This window comes from Camarhynchus parvulus, unplaced genomic scaffold (assembly GCF_901933205.1).
Source record: "Camarhynchus parvulus unplaced genomic scaffold, STF_HiC, whole genome shotgun sequence".
Lineage (NCBI taxonomy): Eukaryota > Metazoa > Chordata > Aves > Passeriformes > Thraupidae > Camarhynchus > Camarhynchus parvulus.
In genome coordinates, this window is record NW_022148105.1 from 13310 (window position 1) to 33124 (window position 19815).

Genomic DNA, 19815 nt, shown 5'->3' on the forward strand with positions numbered 1-19815 from the left:
CAAGCAGGAGGCGCCGCCATTTTGAATCGTGAGGGCAGTGGCAGTGTCCTGGCAAACCCTCCTCTAGAAAACCCTTAAATCCCCGGGAATCCCCAAAATAAACCTAAACTACTCTGGGAACTCTCAAAACCTCATTGGGAACTCCCAGCCCTCGACTTTTTCCAGCACATTTCAAGGATTTTAAGCCCAGATTTGCCTCATTTTCCTCAAAGATCCTCCCTAGGGCCTTGGGGATCCTGCAGGATCAGGTTAGTTCAGAGGATTTGGACTGGTTTTGGATCACCTTTTGTGTTCGTCTCTATTTTTTAGATGGTATTTATTCAACTTGTACCAGTGGGTCACTTTTTGTGGTGGTTTCATCAGTTTCGGGTCCTCACACCACACCAAACACACGGGATACCCAGTTTCACATTCCATTTTGGGGGCCCTCCAAAAAACAGAGCCCTCAATCCTACTGCACTCCCACTAAAAATCTCGGGTGCCCGCAGCCCCAACACCCCCCAAATCCCTCCTCCCCCAGCCCCCTTCTGGGCATTAAATTGTGGGGATGGGAGGTCCCCCTAAATTCTCACATAGTCCTCCTCTTTCCTCACGTAGGTCCTCTGATTTGGGGGCTAACAGCTCCCCATTTTGGGATTTTGGGGTTCAGGCGCTTCCCCATTTTCCATTGGGTTTTTCTCCCCTGACCCGAGAATTCAAAGTGCTCGGTCATCTCACCAAAGTCTGGGGCCCCCAGCTTTGGTTATTGGGGTTCATCCTCATCCCACCCTCGGGTCCCTCCTCTTCTCAGTCAGATTTGGGGGCTGGGGCTCCTCCCTGGCCTCTTTGGGGGTTCAGGGTCCTACCCCTCATGAATTTTAGATTTGGGGATCCCACCTTCCTGAATTCTTAGGACTAGAGGATCCCCACCCTCTGGAATTTTAGGATTTAGGCATCTCCTCTTCTGGAATTTTAGGGTTTAGAGGATCTTCCCTCCTGAATTTTAGGACTTAGGTGTCCTCCTCACCATGGATTTTAGGATTTAGGGTTTTCCCTCTGAATTTTAGTTCAGGGGCTCCACCCCTCATCAATTGTGGATGAGGATTTTCACCTGATTTTAAGATTTAGGGGATTCTCCTCATGAACTTGGGGTTCAGAGGGACCATGCCTCGCCAATTTCGGATTGAAGGTGTCTCACCTCATGAATTTAGGATTTAGGAGGTTCCCTTGAATTTTTAGGGATTTAGGGGTTTCCCCTCATGACCTTTTTAGGGATGGGGATCCTCACCTCCCCTCACAGCCTCCTCCTCACTGCCTCGGCCCCTCAGCCTACCTCACATTTTCCCCGCCTCTTTCCCCGCCTCTTCCCCGCCTCTTTCCCTCAGCCTTTTCCCCGGCTTCTTTTTCCCGGGCCAGGAGGAGGGATGAGAGGAGAGGCACAAGATGGAGGCAGAATGCAATCGAGGTCTAGAACGCGAAATGTGTACGCCGCTTCTCAGCACAAATCCCATGCTCAGGTACTCAACGCCTTCATTTTGAGGAACACTGCGCCCTAGCGCCAGCCCTTCCAGCTCTCAAATTCTCCAGGGGACCCCGGGGGCCAGCCCAACAGGCCCCTCAGCTGCTGCCTCGGCTGCCAGCCAGAGGGCACGTGAGGAAGGACAGGTACTGCCCCCGCACTGCAAGCAGTAGGTTGAGGCTGTATGGTCCAGTATGCTCTGGGTTTGGGGAGAAAAATTTAAAATAAGCTAGGGGAGGGTGGGAGGATGTACTGAAGTTGGTTAAATTGGGGTTGAGGCACTGGCTGAAGTTTATGTGATGGTATGCAGCACGAAGGCCAAAAATTCAGTTTGTGACTCTCAAAGTTCAGCCTAAGCACCCAAAATTGAATTTACACCCCTCAAAAATTCAACAATGTGCCCTCACTAAAAAGTCAGCTCCCAGTGCCCCAAAGTGCTCCCAGTACCTGAGCATGGTAGTGCTTCGTCCTCAAGGCACGCCAGCCACCATTGCACCGCCATGTGCCCCAGCTCGAGGTCAGCCTCGGAACCTCCGCCGACCCTCGGTGCCCCAGGGATCCACGGAAGTGATGGACTCGAATCCCATTGGTCATCGGGGATATCGCACACCTGGCACAGTGGTGACACTCAGGTGACACATGGGGACACCTAGGGACACTCAGGTGACACCCAGGACACCAAGGACCCCCAGTCTCCACAGTGCGGATGGACTCGAACTCGCTATCAGCTGGGACATCAGCACACCCGGGACACAGAGACACTCCAGGTGACACATGGGGGACACCTCAGGTGACATCCTGATAACCCCTCATGTGACACAGGTGACACTCAGGGACCCCCCCAGCCCATGCCCCATGGTGTGAATGGTGTCAGAATCCCATTGGCCAGTGTACATCGCACACCTGGCACAGGTGAGACCCCAGGTGACACATGGGGACACCCAGGGACACCTCAGGTGACACCCAGGGACACCCAGGTGACACTCCAGGGACACTCAGGGGACCCCCAGTCCCGCCCCATGGTGTGAATGGTGTCAGAATCCCATTGCCAGCGGCTATTGGCACACCTGGGACAGGTGAGACACTCAGGTGACATTCAGGACACTCACGCACACATGGTATCACCTTAGGGACACCTTCGCTATGACAATCTAGGACCCCCACTTGTGCCCCAATGTCCCCTGTACCCCACTGTCCCCACCGTTACTCATGTTTCTCAAGTACATCCCCACAGCCCCACAGTCCCTTAGAATCCCAGTGTCCCAAATGATGTCCCCCTGTACCCCAATGATGTCCCCTAATGTCCCTAAAATTTCAATGAAGTTCCCCAACGTGTGTCACTCACGCTTGGGCCCTCAGCTCACTGTAAGTCCCTGTCCCGGCTTGCCCCTGGCGATTTGGGGTATGCCCCCAGCCCCACAGCCCTGTACCCAATGGTGTCACCACGCTTTGGGCGCCTCCCCATGCCACCGTGGGTCTCCTGGGTCCGGCTTGGCCCTGGTAGTTTTGGGGTACACCCCAGCCCCAGCCTCAGCCCCCAATGGTGTCATCACGCCAGCCCCATGCCACCGCAGGTCCCTGTCCTGCTTGCCTGGCAGTTTTGGGGGCACGCCCCCAGCCCCACAGCCTCAGGCAAATACCCTATATCTTGTACCCCAATGGTGTCACTCACGTTTAAGGCCCCATGCTGCCACCGCGGGTCCTTGTCCCAAGCTTGGGTCTCTGATGATTTGGGGGTATGCCCCCAGCCCCACATGTTTCTCCCTGTACCCCATATCCCTGTACCCCAATGGTGTCAATGCAATGCTTGGGGGCGCCTCCCATGCCACCGTACAGTCCTGTCCCGCTTGGCCCTCCCGGTGGATTTGGGGTACGCCCCAGCCCCCACAGCCCTGTACCCCAATGGTGTCACTCAATGCTTGGGCGCCTCCCATGGCACCGTGGCCCGTCCTGCTTGCCTCTGGCGGATTTGGGTACGCCTCAGCCCCCAAGGCCACGTTAGCCAAGGCGCAGAAAGCCAGCCTCCACGAAAGAGGCGCAGCTGCAACATGGGCACCATGTGCGCCAGCCGGGCAGCCTAGGCCGGGCACCGAACTCGGGTTTCAGCATCGCCTCCTGGCCGGGCCACGCCTGCCCACTCGATTTCCCACCCTGACCCCACTTCCAAATCCCCAGTTTCCCCCGCCTGACCCTAATCCCCACTTCACCCTGACCCCGCTTGTTTTTCCCACTTCCCAAATCCCACTTCCGCCTCTGACCCCACTTCCCCCAACCCCCAGTTTCCGCCTCTGACCCCGCTTGTTTTTCCCCTGTTTCTTCCCCAAACCCCCAATTTCCCCCGCCCCTGACCCCTCGCTGTTTTCCCCAATTTCCCCAAACTCCCCCAGTTTCCGCCTGACCCCCGCTTGTTTTCCCCGCTTTTCCCAACCCCCACCCCGCCTGACCCTAAGTTGTTTTTCTCCCCTGTTTTTCCCCAAACCCCAATTTCCCCACCCTGACCCCCTTGTTTTCCCCACTTCCAAATCCCCTGCACTTCCCCTGCCCTGACCCTAATTTCCCCAAACTCTTACCCCTGACCCCGCTGTTTTTCCCCCAATTTCCCCAAACCCCCAGTTTCCCCGCCCCGGACCCCTCGCTTGTTTTTCCCCCGCTTTTCCCCAACTTCATAGTTTCCCCGCCTGACCCAACTCCAAATTCCCCAAATCCCCCAATTTCCCACCCCGACCCCTGCTGTTTTCCTCGTTTTTCCCCAACCCCCCAGTTTCCCTGACCTCACTCTCCCAAACCCCCAGTTTCCCTCGGCCCCTGACCCCACTCTCCCAAACCCCCAGCTCGCCTGACCCCTCAAGCAGCCCCGCTTCCCCAGCTGCTGCCCTCAGCCCAGCCCGGGGCCCGGGGCTCCGGGTCGCTGGGCCAGGTGAGATCCCCCTCGCTGGGGGTTCGTCCCCTGGGCCCCTGCCCCTGCCCAAGGAGAGCAGTTGTACCAGCAGGCTGCATTCTGGTAGCCACATGCCGCACTGGGTCCGACCTCTAGAGGATCAGGAAGTGGATTGGGCCCCTGAAATCCACAAATTCACACCCCAAAATTCTCAAATGGGGGTCCTGGCTGGGATTTGGGGTTTTAGGGTGGTTCAAGTGCAGTCCCTGCTCCCACATGCCGCACTCACCACCTCGAGAGGATCAGGTGCGGATAGCCCTGAATCCACACTCACAAAATTCCAAAAATTCTCGGAAATTCTGGGGGTCCTGTGGATTGGGGGTTTCAGAGCAGTCAAATGAATTTTGGGTTTTTTAATCACTTTTGTTCCAATGCTTTGGGTTCTGAGAGGGTCAGTGGGAATTGGTCCAAATTCCAAAAATTCCCCGAAATTCTGGGGTCCTGGGTGGGATTTTTGGGAGATTTTAGAGGTTTGGCAGAGGTTGGCATTTTGGCCACATGCCGCTAATCTCGGCCCCACCGAGAGATCAGGTGCGATTGGGCCCCTGAAATTCTCGGAAATTCCCAAAAATTCCCCAAATTCTGGGGGTTTGAGGGGGTTTGCAGTGAGATTTGGGGGTTGAAAATGCAGTGAAATGTGAATTTTCAGGGATTTTCATCACTTTTATTCCACGCTTTGGGTTCTGGAGAGGGTCAGGTGGCACTGGGCTCCCTAAAAATTCCGAAATTCCCAAAATTCCCAAAATTCTGGGGCTCCCCGGGTGGGATTTGGGGGCTATAGTGGGATTTTTTGGATTTTTGGGGATTTTGTGCTAAATCTGAATTTTTGGGTTTCTTTTTAATCACTTTTGTTCCACGCTTTGGCTCCTGAGAGGGTCAGGTGGGAATTGGTCTCAAATTCCCAAAAATTTTAGAAATTTGGGGTCCCGGGTGGGATTTTGGGGAGATGTAGGAGGTTTCAGAGGAATTAGTTGGCATTTTTGGCACCACATGCTGCACCCGTCTCACCTCTAGAGGATCAGGTGCGATTGGGCCCTGAAATTCTCGAAATTCCCAAAATTCTAAATTGGGGGCCTTGAGGGGCTCTATACTTGGGGTTGAAATGCAGAAATGTGAAATTTGTGATTTTTCAATACTTTTATTCCACGCTTTGGGGTTCTTGAGAGGTCAGGGTGGCAATTGGGCCCTAAAATTCCCGAAATTCCAAAATCTCGAAATTCTGGGCTCCCGGGGTGGGATTTGGGGGCTATAGTGATTTTTTGGATTTTTGGGGATTTTTAGCAGTTAAATCTGAATTTTGGGTTTCTTTTAATCACTTTTTGTTCCGCTGCTTTTGGGTTCTGAGAGGTCAGTGGGAATTGTCTCAAATTCTCAAAATTCTCAAATTTGGGTCCCGGTGGGATTTTTGGGGAGATTTAGAGGTTTCAGAGTGAAATTGCTTTTTGGCATTGGCAGTTCACATGCCGCACTGCCCCACCCTGGTGAGACTGTGCTGGATTGGGCTCTGGTAAAATTCCCTGAAATTCTAAAATTGGAAATTCTGGGGGTTCTGGGTGGGATGGGGGGGCCTCAGGGGTTTTGGGGTTTTTTGTGTAATTTCTGTGAGCAGTGAAATGTGAATTTTGGGGTTTTTTTAATCACTTTTGTTCCACGCTAGGCCCTGAGAGGGTCAGTGAATTGGTCCCAAATTCTACAAACTTCCCAAACTCAAAAATTCTGGGGGTCCCGGGTGGGATTTTGGGGGGTTTTAGGTGGTTCAAGTGCAGTCCCTGCCCCCACATGCCCACCCGGGGTCCTAATCAGAGGATCAGGTGGGAATTATTCCCTAAAATTCTCAAATTCCTAAAAAATTCCCGGAAATTCTCTGGGGGGTCCTGGGTGGAGGGATTTTGGGCCTTGTGGTTTTGGGGTTTTGGGATTTCTGCTACCCTAAATGTAGAATTCTTAGTTTTTTGGTCACTCTGTTCCATCTGGGGTTCTGAGAGGGTCAGGTGGGAATATTCCTAAAAATCTGTGTACCCCTGTGGCCCTGCACTGGGGTCCTGGGTGGGGATTTGGGGGACCTAGGGGTTTTTGGGGTTTTTGGGGTTTCAGAGCAGTGAAATGTGAATTTTTGGCGTTTTTTGGTCACTTCTTGGCCTCATATCATTTCTTAAATCCCAGCCTGTTCCCCTAGTTTTTTCGGTTTTTTGCCCGCTTTTGGCCATTTTTTGCCCCAAGCTTTTACCTTTTTGCCCGCTTTTTGCCCATTTGCCCGTTTTTGCCCATTTTTGCCCGTTGTTGATTATTTTTGCCCGGTTTAGCCGGTTTTTGCCATTTTGCCCGTTTTGCCCATTTTGGCCATTTTTTGCCCGTTTTTTGCCCGCCGTTTTGGGCTATTTTACCTATTTTACCCGTTTTTTGGCCATTTTGCCTGCTTTTGCCTATTTTTGCCTATTTTTGGGCTATTTTGCCCGCTTTTGGCCATTTTGCCCATTTTTTTTATCTGTTCATTTTGGCCATTTTTGCCTGCTTTTTACTGCTTTTTACCCTGCTTTTTGGTCAAGTGTCTGCTTACCTGCTTTTGCCCATTTTTTGGCCATATTTTTGCCCATTTTACTGCTTTTTGCCCATTTTTGGTCAAGCTTTTGCCTGTTTTTACTGCTGTCTCGCTTTTGGCCATGCCATTTTTGGCCCTGCTTTTTGCCCGCTTTTGCCCATGCTGTTTTTGGCCATTTTTGCCCAAGTGCCTGCTTTTGGCTGGTTTTTGCCCGTTGCCCGCTGCTTTTGCTTTGTTTTGGCTATTTTTGCCTGCTTTTTGCTCTGTTTTGCTGTTTTTTGGGTCAAGTTGCCCTCGCTTTTTGGGCCGCTTGGACCCGACGCTGTTTGCCCCCCTGTGTGCACCTGCCCCGCAACTCCTGCCCCACCTCACCACCAGCTGCCCCCCACTGACACTCTGGAGTTCTACCAGCTTGAGCACCGAGACCCTCTCTTCTTCATCTTCTACTACCTGAGGTACCCAAATCCACGAATTCGGCCAAAATCACCCCAAAATCCCAGAATTGCTACCAAAACTCGAGAATTTACACCAAAAATCCTTTGAATTCTCCAAAATCACCACCCAGCCCAAAAATCCCGGTAGGAATTCAGCACTAAAAATTCGAGAATTTACACCAAAAATCCCTGAATTCAGCCCAAAAATCCCTATAGGAATTTACACCAAAAATCCTGGGAATTGGGGGTAAAATCCCAAAATCCCAGAGACCACACCCAAAATCCCCGGAATTCACCCTGGGAAAAATCCCTGGAATTCTACACCAAAATTCCTAGAATTCACCCTTCCAAAAATCCCAGAGACTTCGGCCCAAAAATCCCAGAGAATTCTACACCAAAATCCTGGGCATTCAAAAACTCCAAAAATCCCCCAAAAATTCACCCCCAAAATCAGCCCCCAAAATCCAGAGAATTCACCCCAAAAATCCCAGGGAATTCACTACACCAAAATTCTGGGAATTCAAAACTCCAAAAACCCCAAATTCGCCCCCAAAGTCCCCCTAAATATCCCCCAGATCCACCCAAAATTTCACCCCAAAAACTCCGGCAGTTCACCCCAAAATCCTGGGAACCCAAAATCCCAAAACTCCCCACAAAATCCCCCACCACCCCAAAAATCCCGAGACTTACACCAAAATCCTGGGAATTCAAAATCAAAAATCCCCGTACCACCCCAAAAATTCCTGAGACCACCCCAAAATGCCCAGAATCTGCTCTCCAGAGCCTCTCTTCATCTTCTACTCCCTGAGGCACCAAATCCCCCAAATTCACCCCAAAAAATCCCCGAATTCACCCCAAAACCCTGGGAATTCAAAGGTAAAAATCCCAAAACCCTGGGCCAGGCTCACCTTAAATTCACCCACCACCCCAAAATCCCGAGACCACCAAAACCCTGGGAATTCAAAATCCCAAAATCCCCAAAAATCCCCCCAAAAATTAACCCCTTCTAAATCAAGTTCTAAAATCCCTGAATTCACCCCAAAAACTCGGCAGTTCACCCCAAAACTCTGAAATTCAAAAAATCCCAAAAATCCCCACAAAATTCACCCAAAATGCAATCTCCAAAAACTGCCCCAAAACCCCGGAATTTACCCCAAAATCCCGGGAATTCAAAACCCAAAACCCCAAAATTGCCCCAAAGTCCCCCTCTAAATATCCCCCAGATCCATCTACTCCCAAAATTCCTGAGAATTTCCCCCAAAATCCCTGGAATTCACCCCAAAACTCCGGGAGTTCAGCCCAAAATCCTGGGACCAAAAATCCCAAAGTCCACCCCAAAAATCAAAACCTCTTGTAAATGCACAAACTGCCCCAACCCCCCAGATCCACCCAAAATTCCTGTGAATACCCCCAAAACCAAAGATTCCAAAAATCCCCAAAAAATCTAAAAACCCAAAAAAGCACCAAAAACTGTATCAAAAATAAAAATCAGAATTTTTGGGTGATTTTTGGAGGTAAAATTCAGATTAAATTCTAGAATATTTGTGAAATTCACACAAATCTAGTTTTTTTGTGGGGAAAATTGAGAATTTTGGGGGCTGTACCCAGAATAAATTCATTTTTTGGTGAAAATTGTGAATAAATTCTGATTTTTGGGTGAAAATTCAGAATAAATTCCAATTTTTGGGTAAAATCAGAATGAATTCCAATTTTGGGGTGAAAATTCAGAATAAATTCCAGTTTTTGGGGAAAATTCAGACAAATCTCGATTTTAAGGAAAACTAGAATAAATTCGATTTTTTGGTGAAAATTCAGAATAAATTCTGATTTTTTTGGGCTTAAAAATTCAGAATAAATTCCAATTTTTGGGGTGAAAATTCAGAATAAATTCCAATTTTTAAGTTAAATTCAGAATAAATTCCAATTTCTGGTAAAAATTGTGAATGAATTCCACTTTTTGGGTGAAAATTCAGAATAAATTCCAGCTTTTTGGGAAAATTCAGAATAAATTCCAGTTTTTGGGGAAAATTCAGAATAAATTCTATTTTTAAGGAAAATCTAGAATAAATTCCTACTTTTAAGCAAAATTAGAATAAATTTCTGATTTTTAGAAAATTCAGAATAAATTCATTTTGGGTAAAATTCAGAATAAATTCTATCTTTTTAAGCTAAAATTCAGAAAAAAATCCAGTTTTTTGGGGATAAAATTCAGAATACCCAATTTTGTGTGAAAATTGAGAATAAATTCAATTTTTGCAAAAATTCAGACAAATTTGATTTTTGGGGGGAAAATTCAGACTAAATCCTGATTTTTGGTAAAAATTAGAATAAATTTCGATTTGAGGGGAAAATTCAGACTAAATTCTGATTTTTTGCAAATTCAGTATAAATTCATTTTTGAGGGGAAAATTCAGCTATTTTGGGGTAAAATTTCAGAACATCCCTCCTAACTGAAATGTTTGTGTTTTGGGGCCGTCAAAGGCAGTTCCATGGATTTTTGGGGTGAATTTACGCTTTTAGGCACCAAGGCTCAGTACCATACAAGGCCCTGAAGTACAATGTATGCCTATCAAGTACATGATGTGGTTCAGAGTAACGAGGAGCCCAAAACCATCACGGACGAAATTGCAGGTCAGACTCCCCAAATTCTAAATTCCCCAAAATTCGATTTTAAAGCAAAAACTCAATAAATCGGCCTTAAAATGGCTTCAAAATCCTACCTTTTAATGGATTTAAATCGATTAAAATTGAATTTTTAATGATGTTTTTAGGATAGAGTCACAAAACCATCCCACTCCAAATTCTGAATTTCTATCCCAGACTTCAAAATTCCAAAATTCTACCCTTCACCCAAAATTCTACAAAAACAACATCCCAATTTGGGGGCAAAAGTTTCTCAAAAATCCCCAAAATGCCCCAAAATCTCCTCACGAATCCGATTTTCACGGGTTTTGGGTTGGGTTTTCAGTCCTCTTTGGTTTTGGGTTCTCCCAAATTCCTTGCACCCCAAAATCTCAAAATTCCCCTAAAATCCCCAAATTTTTCCTAAAATAAAAAAATCCCCCCTAAAATCCAAAAATTTTCCCCTAAATCCCCCAAAATGCCCTAAAATCTCCACCCTAACCGAGCCACGGGTTTTTGGGGTTGGGCTTTTGGGTCCCCTGTGCCCCAAACCCCCAAAAATCAAAAATCCCTTTAAAATCCCAAAAATCCCCCAAAATAAAAAAAATTCCCTAAAATCCCCAAAATGCCCTAAAATCCCCGCCTAAACTTACTTTCACGGGTTTTTTTTTGGGGTTGGGGGGGTTTTTGGGGTCCTCTGTTGATTTCTGGGTCCCCTGACCCTTTACCCTCCGAAATTTCCATTTGTGGCACTTACATTTACTTCGACTACGAGAAGTGGGGCAGCTAAAGAAGGAAGGGATTCACTCAGTACCTATACCTGGAGGACCGAGACCTTGCGAGGGGCACCCCAAACCCCAAATCCTCTCAAAACCCCAAATTTCTCCCAGAAAACTCCCAAAATTCTTCCTGTAGCCCCCTGCATGCCCTGGGGGTCAGAACCAACCACAGCCCCAAATTCTCCTAATTACTCCCAAATTTCCCCTCCCGGTGCTGTTGTTTTTGGGGTGGGGAGGGGGTTAAAAATGGGATTTTGGGGGTTTTTTTTTTTTTTTGGTTTTGGGGTTTTTGGTTTCTTTTTAGTCTTCCGGGGTTTGGGGTTTTGCCATCTCCCATCCCAAGCAGTTGAAGATATTTTCAGAAAAGTTATTTTCATTTGGAAAATATTTATGAATAAATAGTTTTATATCAGAGGTCGTTGTGGGGAGGGGATTTTTGGGTTCCCACTCCCAAAATCTTCTTTGACCCCTGTACCTCTTTCGGAAGCTTCCTCCCCTCAAAAATCTTCTTTCCCTCAGAATTTCAGGTTGATCAATCCCCCCAAATTCTACTGGGTTTGTTCCACCAAGGGGGTTCTAAGAGGGACTGGGAGGTTCCATTGCCTTGGGGGAGGGGGGCACTGGGGTATTTGGGGTTCCTGGGGATTTGGGGTTCCCTGCCCAGTTTGGGATGGAACCGTCCATTGAAGATTTGAGGGGGGTTTGGGGCTCTCAGGTGAATTTGGGGGCACCCCTGTGTGCCCCCCAGGTTGGGGATGGAACCGTCCATTGCCGATCTCTGGGGATATTCCCAAGTGAATTCTGGGGGGTTCCAGGTGGATTTCGGGCTCAGTTGAACTTTGTCCCCCGTGCCAGCCAGCGGTGGAACTGTCCATCAGTAATTCTGTAGAATCTGGGATGTTCCAAGTGAATTTGGGAATTCCAGGTGGATTTCAAGCTCAGTTAACTTTGTGTTCCCCCGCGCTGTGCCGCGGGTGGAACTGTCCATTGCCGATTCTGGGGATGCCCAAGTGTAATCTGGAAGTTCCAAGTGAATTCTGGGCTGTTCCAGCTGGATTTTCGGGGCTCACTTGAACTTTGTACCAGCCCCGGGATGGAACTGTCCATTGCCGATTCCCTGGGGAATGTTCCATGCACTTTGGGGCATGTTCCAAGTGAATCCTGGGGTTCCAGGTGATTTCGGGCTCTCAGTGTTGAACTTTGTGCCCCCTCGCGTACAGCCGCGGGGGTGGAACTGTCCATCAATAATTCCAGGAATCTGGGATGTTCTAAGTGAATTCTGGGGTTCCAGGTGGATTGCCTCAGTTGAACTTTGTCCCCCGCAAGTTGCCAGCCGCTGGTGGAACTGTCCATCAGTAATTCCAGGGTGAATCTGGGATGTTCCAAGGAATTCTGGGAATTCCAGGTGATTGCCTCAGTTGAACTCTTCTTGTGTTCCCCCCGTGCCAGCCAGCGGTGGAACTGTCCATTGCCGATTCTGGGATGCTCCAAGTGAATTTGGGAATTCCTGGGTGAATTTGGGTGTCCCAGGTGGATTGGCTCTCAGTTGAACTTTGTGCCCCCTCAAGTACAGCCGCTGTGGTGGAACTGTCCATTGCCGGATTCCAGGATGTTCCATGAATCCTGGGGGTTCCAGGTGGAGCCTCACCAGTTGAAGCCCGTGCCCCCCTCAGTGTTGCCAGCGAGTGGAACTGTCCATCAGTAATTCCAGGTGAATCTGGGATGTTCCAAGTGAATTTGGGGTGTCCCAGGTGGGATTTCTCGGCTCTCAGTTGAACTTGTGGCCCCCGTACAGCCGCTGGTGGAACTGGTTGTTGTAGGCCGCTGCCGCCGGGGTCCCGGGGTCTCGGGCCCTGGGGTCCTCAAGGCTGCTCCCGCCAGAAGCCCCCCCTCGAGCAGTTCTCCTGCCCGCCTCCCGCCGCCTCCCCCAAGGCCAAGCGCCAAGCCGCCGCAGGCCTCACAGCCTGCAGCCAGTACTCATGCTAATTAGCCTCCCTGGGAGCTGCACGGGGAACGGCTGGTCGCTAATGGGCTTATTACACTAGGGGAGTTATACAATGAGAGGTGTAATTGAGAGGTTACCTTAGGGGTACTAGGGTGGTTAGTTGGGGTACTAGAGACAATTAGGGTACTAAGTGGTTAGTTGGGGGTCATTAGAGATAATTATAGGGGCAATTCAGTGGTTAGTTGGGGTAATTAGAGATAATTAGCAATAGAAGTACTAAGTGGTTAATCATGGGGGTAATTGAGATACATGGGTAATTAGGTGGTTAATTAGGGTACTAAGGCTAATTAGGCACCAAGGGTTAATTAGGGCAATCATAAGCAATTAGGTATTGTTGCCACTGTATACCAAGTGGTTCGCTGGGGCAATCAGAGATAATTAGCAACAGAGCAATTCAGTAGTTACCATGGGGTACCATGGGTCAACAGGGGTAACTGCTAATTAGGTGTATTAAGGGGTTAATTAGGGTACTATGGTTAGTTGGGGACAAATGGTATAGGAGCAATTAAAGATAATTTGTTAATTAGGTACTGTTGTTGATAAGGGGTGATTATACCAATTATGGTACTGCTTGCCAATTAGGGATACAATTAGAGGTAAAGCACTGGGGTACTAGGTACAATTAGGGCACTAATTCCAGTGGGTCAAATGCCTCATTGGGGCCACAGGGTTAAGTAAATACCAACGCACACTCACTAATTAAGGGAGGTACTAAGAGGGGAAGGATATTCATGGCAGCACTAACGTAATGGAAAATGCGATGAATCTATATTAATTAAGCACTACTCAACCACTCACTCCTTCCTGCCCCGCTCTCTCCGGGGGCTTCTGTTGCCGAGGCTGGGGGTTTGTGGCTGGGGGCTCGGTGCAGCTCCTTCCTCATGCCCTGCAGCGGGTCTAGCACGCTCTTGCGCCCTGCACCTCCCGGGACCTCCCCAGCTGGGGCTGCAGGTACCAGGCAGGCTCACAGGCCGCTTCTGCCCAGGTCAGGACCCCCAGGGCCTGCCTCATGCCTTGGGGGGAAATTGGGAGTGGGGATTCAAGGTGAGACCCTCCCAGTGAAAAACTGCTTTCATCAAATTCTGATTTCTATACTCAAAATTCTCCTTTTTCCCACACAAATTTCCCATTCCTGCCAAGGTTTGGCTTTCCACCCTCTTCCACCGCCCACTGTTCCTGAGGGGAACAGAGGGATTCATAGAGACCCCCGTAGAAAACTCGGTTTTTAATAAATTCCTGATTTTACACCTACCTCTCCCATTTCCCACACAAGTGCTTACATTTTTCATACCCAATCCTCCAATCTCCCACCGCTCCTGAGGGGGGGAAATTGGGGAGGGGGACTAGTCCTCCAGAGTGAAAATCCTGCAGCTTTTCCTCACCTCCTGCTTTTTCACTCAAAATTTGCATTTTTCCACAATAAATGTCCCCTTTTTCCCACAGAAATGCTGCCATTTTCAAACCCCACCCTCCAATCTCTCCACTGTTCCTGAGGGGAAATTGGGAGGGATTCAGCTGACCCCCTATGCCAAAAACACCTCCTTCATTCCCAAATTCTCCTTTCCCATCTAAATTGCTTTATACCCACCACCGCTTCCATCCAAATCCCACCCTTTCCCACACAAATGCCTGTTTTCAACCCCACCCTCCACCAGCCACTCCTGAGGGGGGAAAAATTGGGAGGGGGATTTGGGGTAAGACCTCCCCCAGTGAAAATTCCTTCCTTTATTCCCAAATTCCAAAATTCCACCTTCTCCCACACAAATTTCCCTTTCTCCCACATAAATTTCCCTTTTCCCCCCAATAAATTTCCCTTTTTTCCCACAAATGCCGCCATTTTCCATCCCCACCCTCCAATCTCCTGCCAATCCTGAGGGGGAAAATTGGGAGGGGATTCAGTAAGGACCACCCCCGGCTGAAAATTCCCCTTTTCCCAGTTTCCCCTTTTTCACCCAGATTTCCACTTTTCCACACACTTTTCCAACACAAATTTTCTCCCACAAATGCCGCCATTTTCCATCCCCACCCCCACCCGGCCCTGCTCCTGAGTGGGAAATTATTGGGGGAGGGGATTTAGTCCCCCCAGGTGAAAATACCCCACACTAAATTCCTGCTTTTTCACCTCAAAATTCTCCAATTCTTTCCCCAGTACACAAATGCATTTCCCACCCAAATCCTGCCATTTTCCACCCCTCCAATCTCCTCGGGCCGCCTCCTGAGGGAGAAATGGGAGGGGATTCAGGCGACCCCCGGCTGAAAATCTCACCCCTTCTCCTAATTTCCCCTTTTCCCACCCAAATTCCTCCTTTCTATACCCAAATTCCTCCCTTTTCCATCAAAAAATCCTCCCATTTCCACACAAATGCCACTGAGCCAACCCTCCACCTTCACTGATCCTGAGGGAAATTGGGGAGGGGGATTCAGGCAACACCCACTATACCAAATCCCTCAGTTTTCTCCCAAATTCCCCAAAAATCCCTTTTTCCCAAAACCGCCCCCATTTTCACCCCTTCATTCTCCTGAGGGTGGAAACTCCACCTGGGGATCCCTCCAAACCCCTTTTTTCCCCAGATCCTATTTCCACTCCTCACTCTGAGGTGGGATATTTTGAGGGGGTCTCCCCACACCCCTCCCTCACCTGCCTTTTTCAGCCTCAGCCGCTCGGGGCCCTCGGGGTGCGGGAACAGCACGGGGCCGGGGGAGGGGCTGCGACCCCTGACCGGGTGCCCGCCTGCAGGAGCTCAGTGCACCTGGGCAAAGAGGCCTGGGCACCCCTGTACCTCCCGCGCCCCAAATTCTCCCAATATCCCCTCCCCACAGAGCTTTTCCACCCCAACCCGCCCAAATTTATTCCTCCTGGTACTCTTATCCCCAAATCTGATCCCACAGACTTTTAACCCGCCCCTATTTATTCTGCCCTCCCGAAATTCTTTACGCCCCTGAATTTGTTTTTGCCTCCCAAAAACTTTTTAGCCCAGTCCATTTCCCCGAGTCAACAAAAAATGGTTCATGGCAAATCACGCTGGAACCACGCCCCTTACTTCTATAATATATCTAAAACTGCTCATGCTGGGATTCGCTCCTGTGCAATCAAGGCCACGCCCCTTCCCATCCCTACCCCCAACCCTCCCCCCGTCCGTTCCCTCCTCAGCACTGCCTCCCTGCTCCGCTTCCGCAGCGCGCGCGCGTCCTGCTTCTCCGTTCCACCTCGGCCGCCGCTCGTCCCGCCGCCGCACGCGCGCTACATTGTCCTGTTCCCGCACATGCCACGATTTCTTCGGAAGGATGTTCATGGCGGCGGCGCGGCGGCACCGGGGCCGGAGCTGACCCAGGCCGCACTTGAGCACCGCAAGCCGCACCGCCCTCCTCTTCTGCCGCACTCTCTGTTCTGATTGGTCGGTTTCCTTTGTCGCCCAGCCCTCGCCTGATCTGCCCTGTTATTTCGCTCCGCCCCGTTGTCGCGCCTTCCTGATTTGTTGAGTGCTATAGTCCCGCCCCCTTTCACGACTCCCTGATTGGCTCACCGCCTTTACGGGGGCGAGGCCGGAAGTGAAGGTTTCCCGCCTTCGCAAGCAGGAGGCGCCGCCATTTTGAATCGTGAGGGCAGTGGCAGTGTCCTGGCAAACCCTCCTCTAGAAAACCCTTAAATCCCCGGGAATCCCCAAAATAAACCTAAACTACTCTGGGAACTCTCAAAACCTCATTGGGAACTCCCAGCCCTCGACTTTTTCCAGCACATTTCAAGGATTTTAAGCCCAGATTTGCCTCATTTTCCTCAAAGATCCTCCCTAGGGCCTTGGGGATCCTGCAGGATCAGGTTAGTTCAGAGGATTTGGACTGGTTTTGGATCACCTTTTGTGTTCGTCTCTATTTTTTAGATGGTATTTATTCAACTTGTACCAGTGGGTCACTTTTTGTGGTGGTTTCATCAGTTTCGGGTCCTCACACCACACCAAACACACGGGATACCCAGTTTCACATTCCATTTTGGGGGCCCTCCAAAAAACAGAGCCCTCAATCCTACTGCACTCCCACTAAAAATCTCGGGTGCCCGCAGCCCCAACACCCCCCAAATCCCTCCTCCCCCAGCCCCCTTCTGGGCATTAAATTGTGGGGATGGGAGGTCCCCCTAAATTCTCACATAGTCCTCCTCTTTCCTCACGTAGGTCCTCTGATTTGGGGGCTAACAGCTCCCCATTTTGGGATTTTGGGGTTCAGGCGCTTCCCCATTTTCCATTGGGTTTTTCTCCCCTGACCCGAGAATTCAAAGTGCTCGGTCATCTCACCAAAGTCTGGGGCCCCCAGCTTTGGTTATTGGGGTTCATCCTCATCCCACCCTCGGGTCCCTCCTCTTCTCAGTCAGATTTGGGGGCTGGGGCTCCTCCCTGGCCTCTTTGGGGGTTCAGGGTCCTACCCCTCATGAATTTTAGATTTGGGGATCCCACCTTCCTGAATTCTTAGGACTAGAGGATCCCCACCCTCTGGAATTTTAGGATTTAGGCATCTCCTCTTCTGGAATTTTAGGGTTTAGAGGATCTTCCCTCCTGAATTTTAGGACTTAGGTGTCCTCCTCACCATGGATTTTAGGATTTAGGGTTTTCCCTCTGAATTTTAGTTCAGGGGCTCCACCCCTCATCAATTGTGGATGAGGATTTTCACCTGATTTTAAGATTTAGGGGATTCTCCTCATGAACTTGGGGTTCAGAGGGACCATGCCTCGCCAATTTCGGATTGAAGGTGTCTCACCTCATGAATTTAGGATTTAGGAGGTTCCCTTGAATTTTTAGGGATTTAGGGGTTTCCCCTCATGACCTTTTTAGGGATGGGGATCCTCACCTCCCCTCACAGCCTCCTCCTCACTGCCTCGGCCCCTCAGCCTACCTCACATTTTCCCCGCCTCTTTCCCCGCCTCTTCCCCGCCTCTTTCCCTCAGCCTTTTCCCCGGCTTCTTTTTCCCGGGCCAGGAGGAGGGATGAGAGGAGAGGCACAAGATGGAGGCAGAATGCAATCGAGGTCTAGAACGCGAAATGTGTACGCCGCTTCTCAGCACAAATCCCATGCTCAGGTACTCAACGCCTTCATTTTGAGGAACACTGCGCCCTAGCGCCAGCCCTTCCAGCTCTCAAATTCTCCAGGGGACCCCGGGGGCCAGCCCAACAGGCCCCTCAGCTGCTGCCTCGGCTGCCAGCCAGAGGGCACGTGAGGAAGGACAGGTACTGCCCCCGCACTGCAAGCAGTAGGTTGAGGCTGTATGGTCCAGTATGCTCTGGGTTTGGGGAGAAAAATTTAAAATAAGCTAGGGGAGGGTGGGAGGATGTACTGAAGTTGGTTAAATTGGGGTTGAGGCACTGGCTGAAGTTTATGTGATGGTATGCAGCACGAAGGCCAAAAATTCAGTTTGTGACTCTCAAAGTTCAGCCTAAGCACCCAAAATTGAATTTACACCCCTCAAAAATTCAACAATGTGCCCTCACTAAAAAGTCAGCTCCCAGTGCCCCAAAGTGCTCCCAGTACCTGAGCATGGTAGTGCTTCGTCCTCAAGGCACGCCAGCCACCATTGCACCGCCATGTGCCCCAGCTCGAGGTCAGCCTCGGAACCTCCGCCGACCCTCGGTGCCCCAGGGATCCACGGAAGTGATGGACTCGAATCCCATTGGTCATCGGGGATATCGCACACCTGGCACAGTGGTGACACTCAGGTGACACATGGGGACACCTAGGGACACTCAGGTGACACCCAGGACACCAAGGACCCCCAGTCTCCACAGTGCGGATGGACTCGAACTCGCTATCAGCTGGGACATCAGCACACCCGGGACACAGAGACACTCCAGGTGACACATGGGGGACACCTCAGGTGACATCCTGATAACCCCTCATGTGACACAGGTGACACTCAGGGACCCCCCCAGCCCATGCCCCATGGTGTGAATGGTGTCAGAATCCCATTGGCCAGTGTACATCGCACACCTGGCACAGGTGAGACCCCAGGTGACACATGGGGACACCCAGGGACACCTCAGGTGACACCCAGGGACACCCAGGTGACACTCCAGGGACACTCAGGGGACCCCCAGTCCCGCCCCATGGTGTGAATGGTGTCAGAATCCCATTGCCAGCGGCTATTGGCACACCTGGGACAGGTGAGACACTCAGGTGACATTCAGGACACTCACGCACACATGGTATCACCTTAGGGACACCTTCGCTATGACAATCTAGGACCCCCACTTGTGCCCCAATGTCCCCTGTACCCCACTGTCCCCACCGTTACTCATGTTTCTCAAGTACATCCCCACAGCCCCACAGTCCCTTAGAATCCCAGTGTCCCAAATGATGTCCCCCTGTACCCCAATGATGTCCCCTAATGTCCCTAAAAAATCCCAAAATGTCTCTAAAATCCCAAAATGTCCCCAATGTCCCCAAATGTTCTCAAAGTCCCAATGTCCCTAAACCCAAATGTTTCCAAATGTTCTCAATGTTCCCAAAACGCAAATACCTAGTGTTCTAAATGTCCTAAAACTCCAATGTCCCCAATCCCCAATGTCCCAAATGTCCCCACGTGCCCAAAATCGTTCCTTTCTAACAAACCAAAATCCTGGGGGGACAATGTCCCTAATTCCCAATGTCTCCAATGTCCCTAAATGTCCCTAAACTTCAAATGTCCCCAGTCAAACCCCAATCCCCAAATGTCCCCACGTCCCCAAAATGTCCCACTGTCTCAAAATCCAAAATGTCCCCCAATGTCTCGAGGGTCAGGTTTGGGGTTTCCCTAATCGGGTTTGGGGTCTCAAATGTTCCCAAATGTCCCGGGTGCAGGTCTAAATGTCCTCAAAGCAGCCCCATGTCCCCTAAAATAAAACTTTGGGTATTTTAGGTTAAATTTGGGGTAATTTGGGGTTTATTTTAGGTTAAATTTGGGGTAATTTGGGGTTATTTTTGGGGTTAATTTGGGGTAATTTTGGGGTTAATTTTAGGTTAAATTTTTGGGGTTATTTTT

At 50.0% G+C, this 19815-nt stretch overlaps 1 protein-coding gene across 1 annotated transcript in view; it reads right to left on the reverse strand.

The window, feature by feature from the left end:
• The window catches only part of FUZ (fuzzy planar cell polarity protein), a gene marked incomplete at its 3' end in the record, with an annotated part of 38802 nt that overhangs the window by 11808 nt on the left and 7179 nt on the right, over positions 1-19815 (reverse strand). The window contains exon 7 of the mRNA XM_030969757.1: positions 18330-18492. Coding sequence (XP_030825617.1) covers positions 18330-18492 — 163 coding nt within the window. The remainder of the gene's footprint in view (positions 1-18329; positions 18493-19815) is intronic.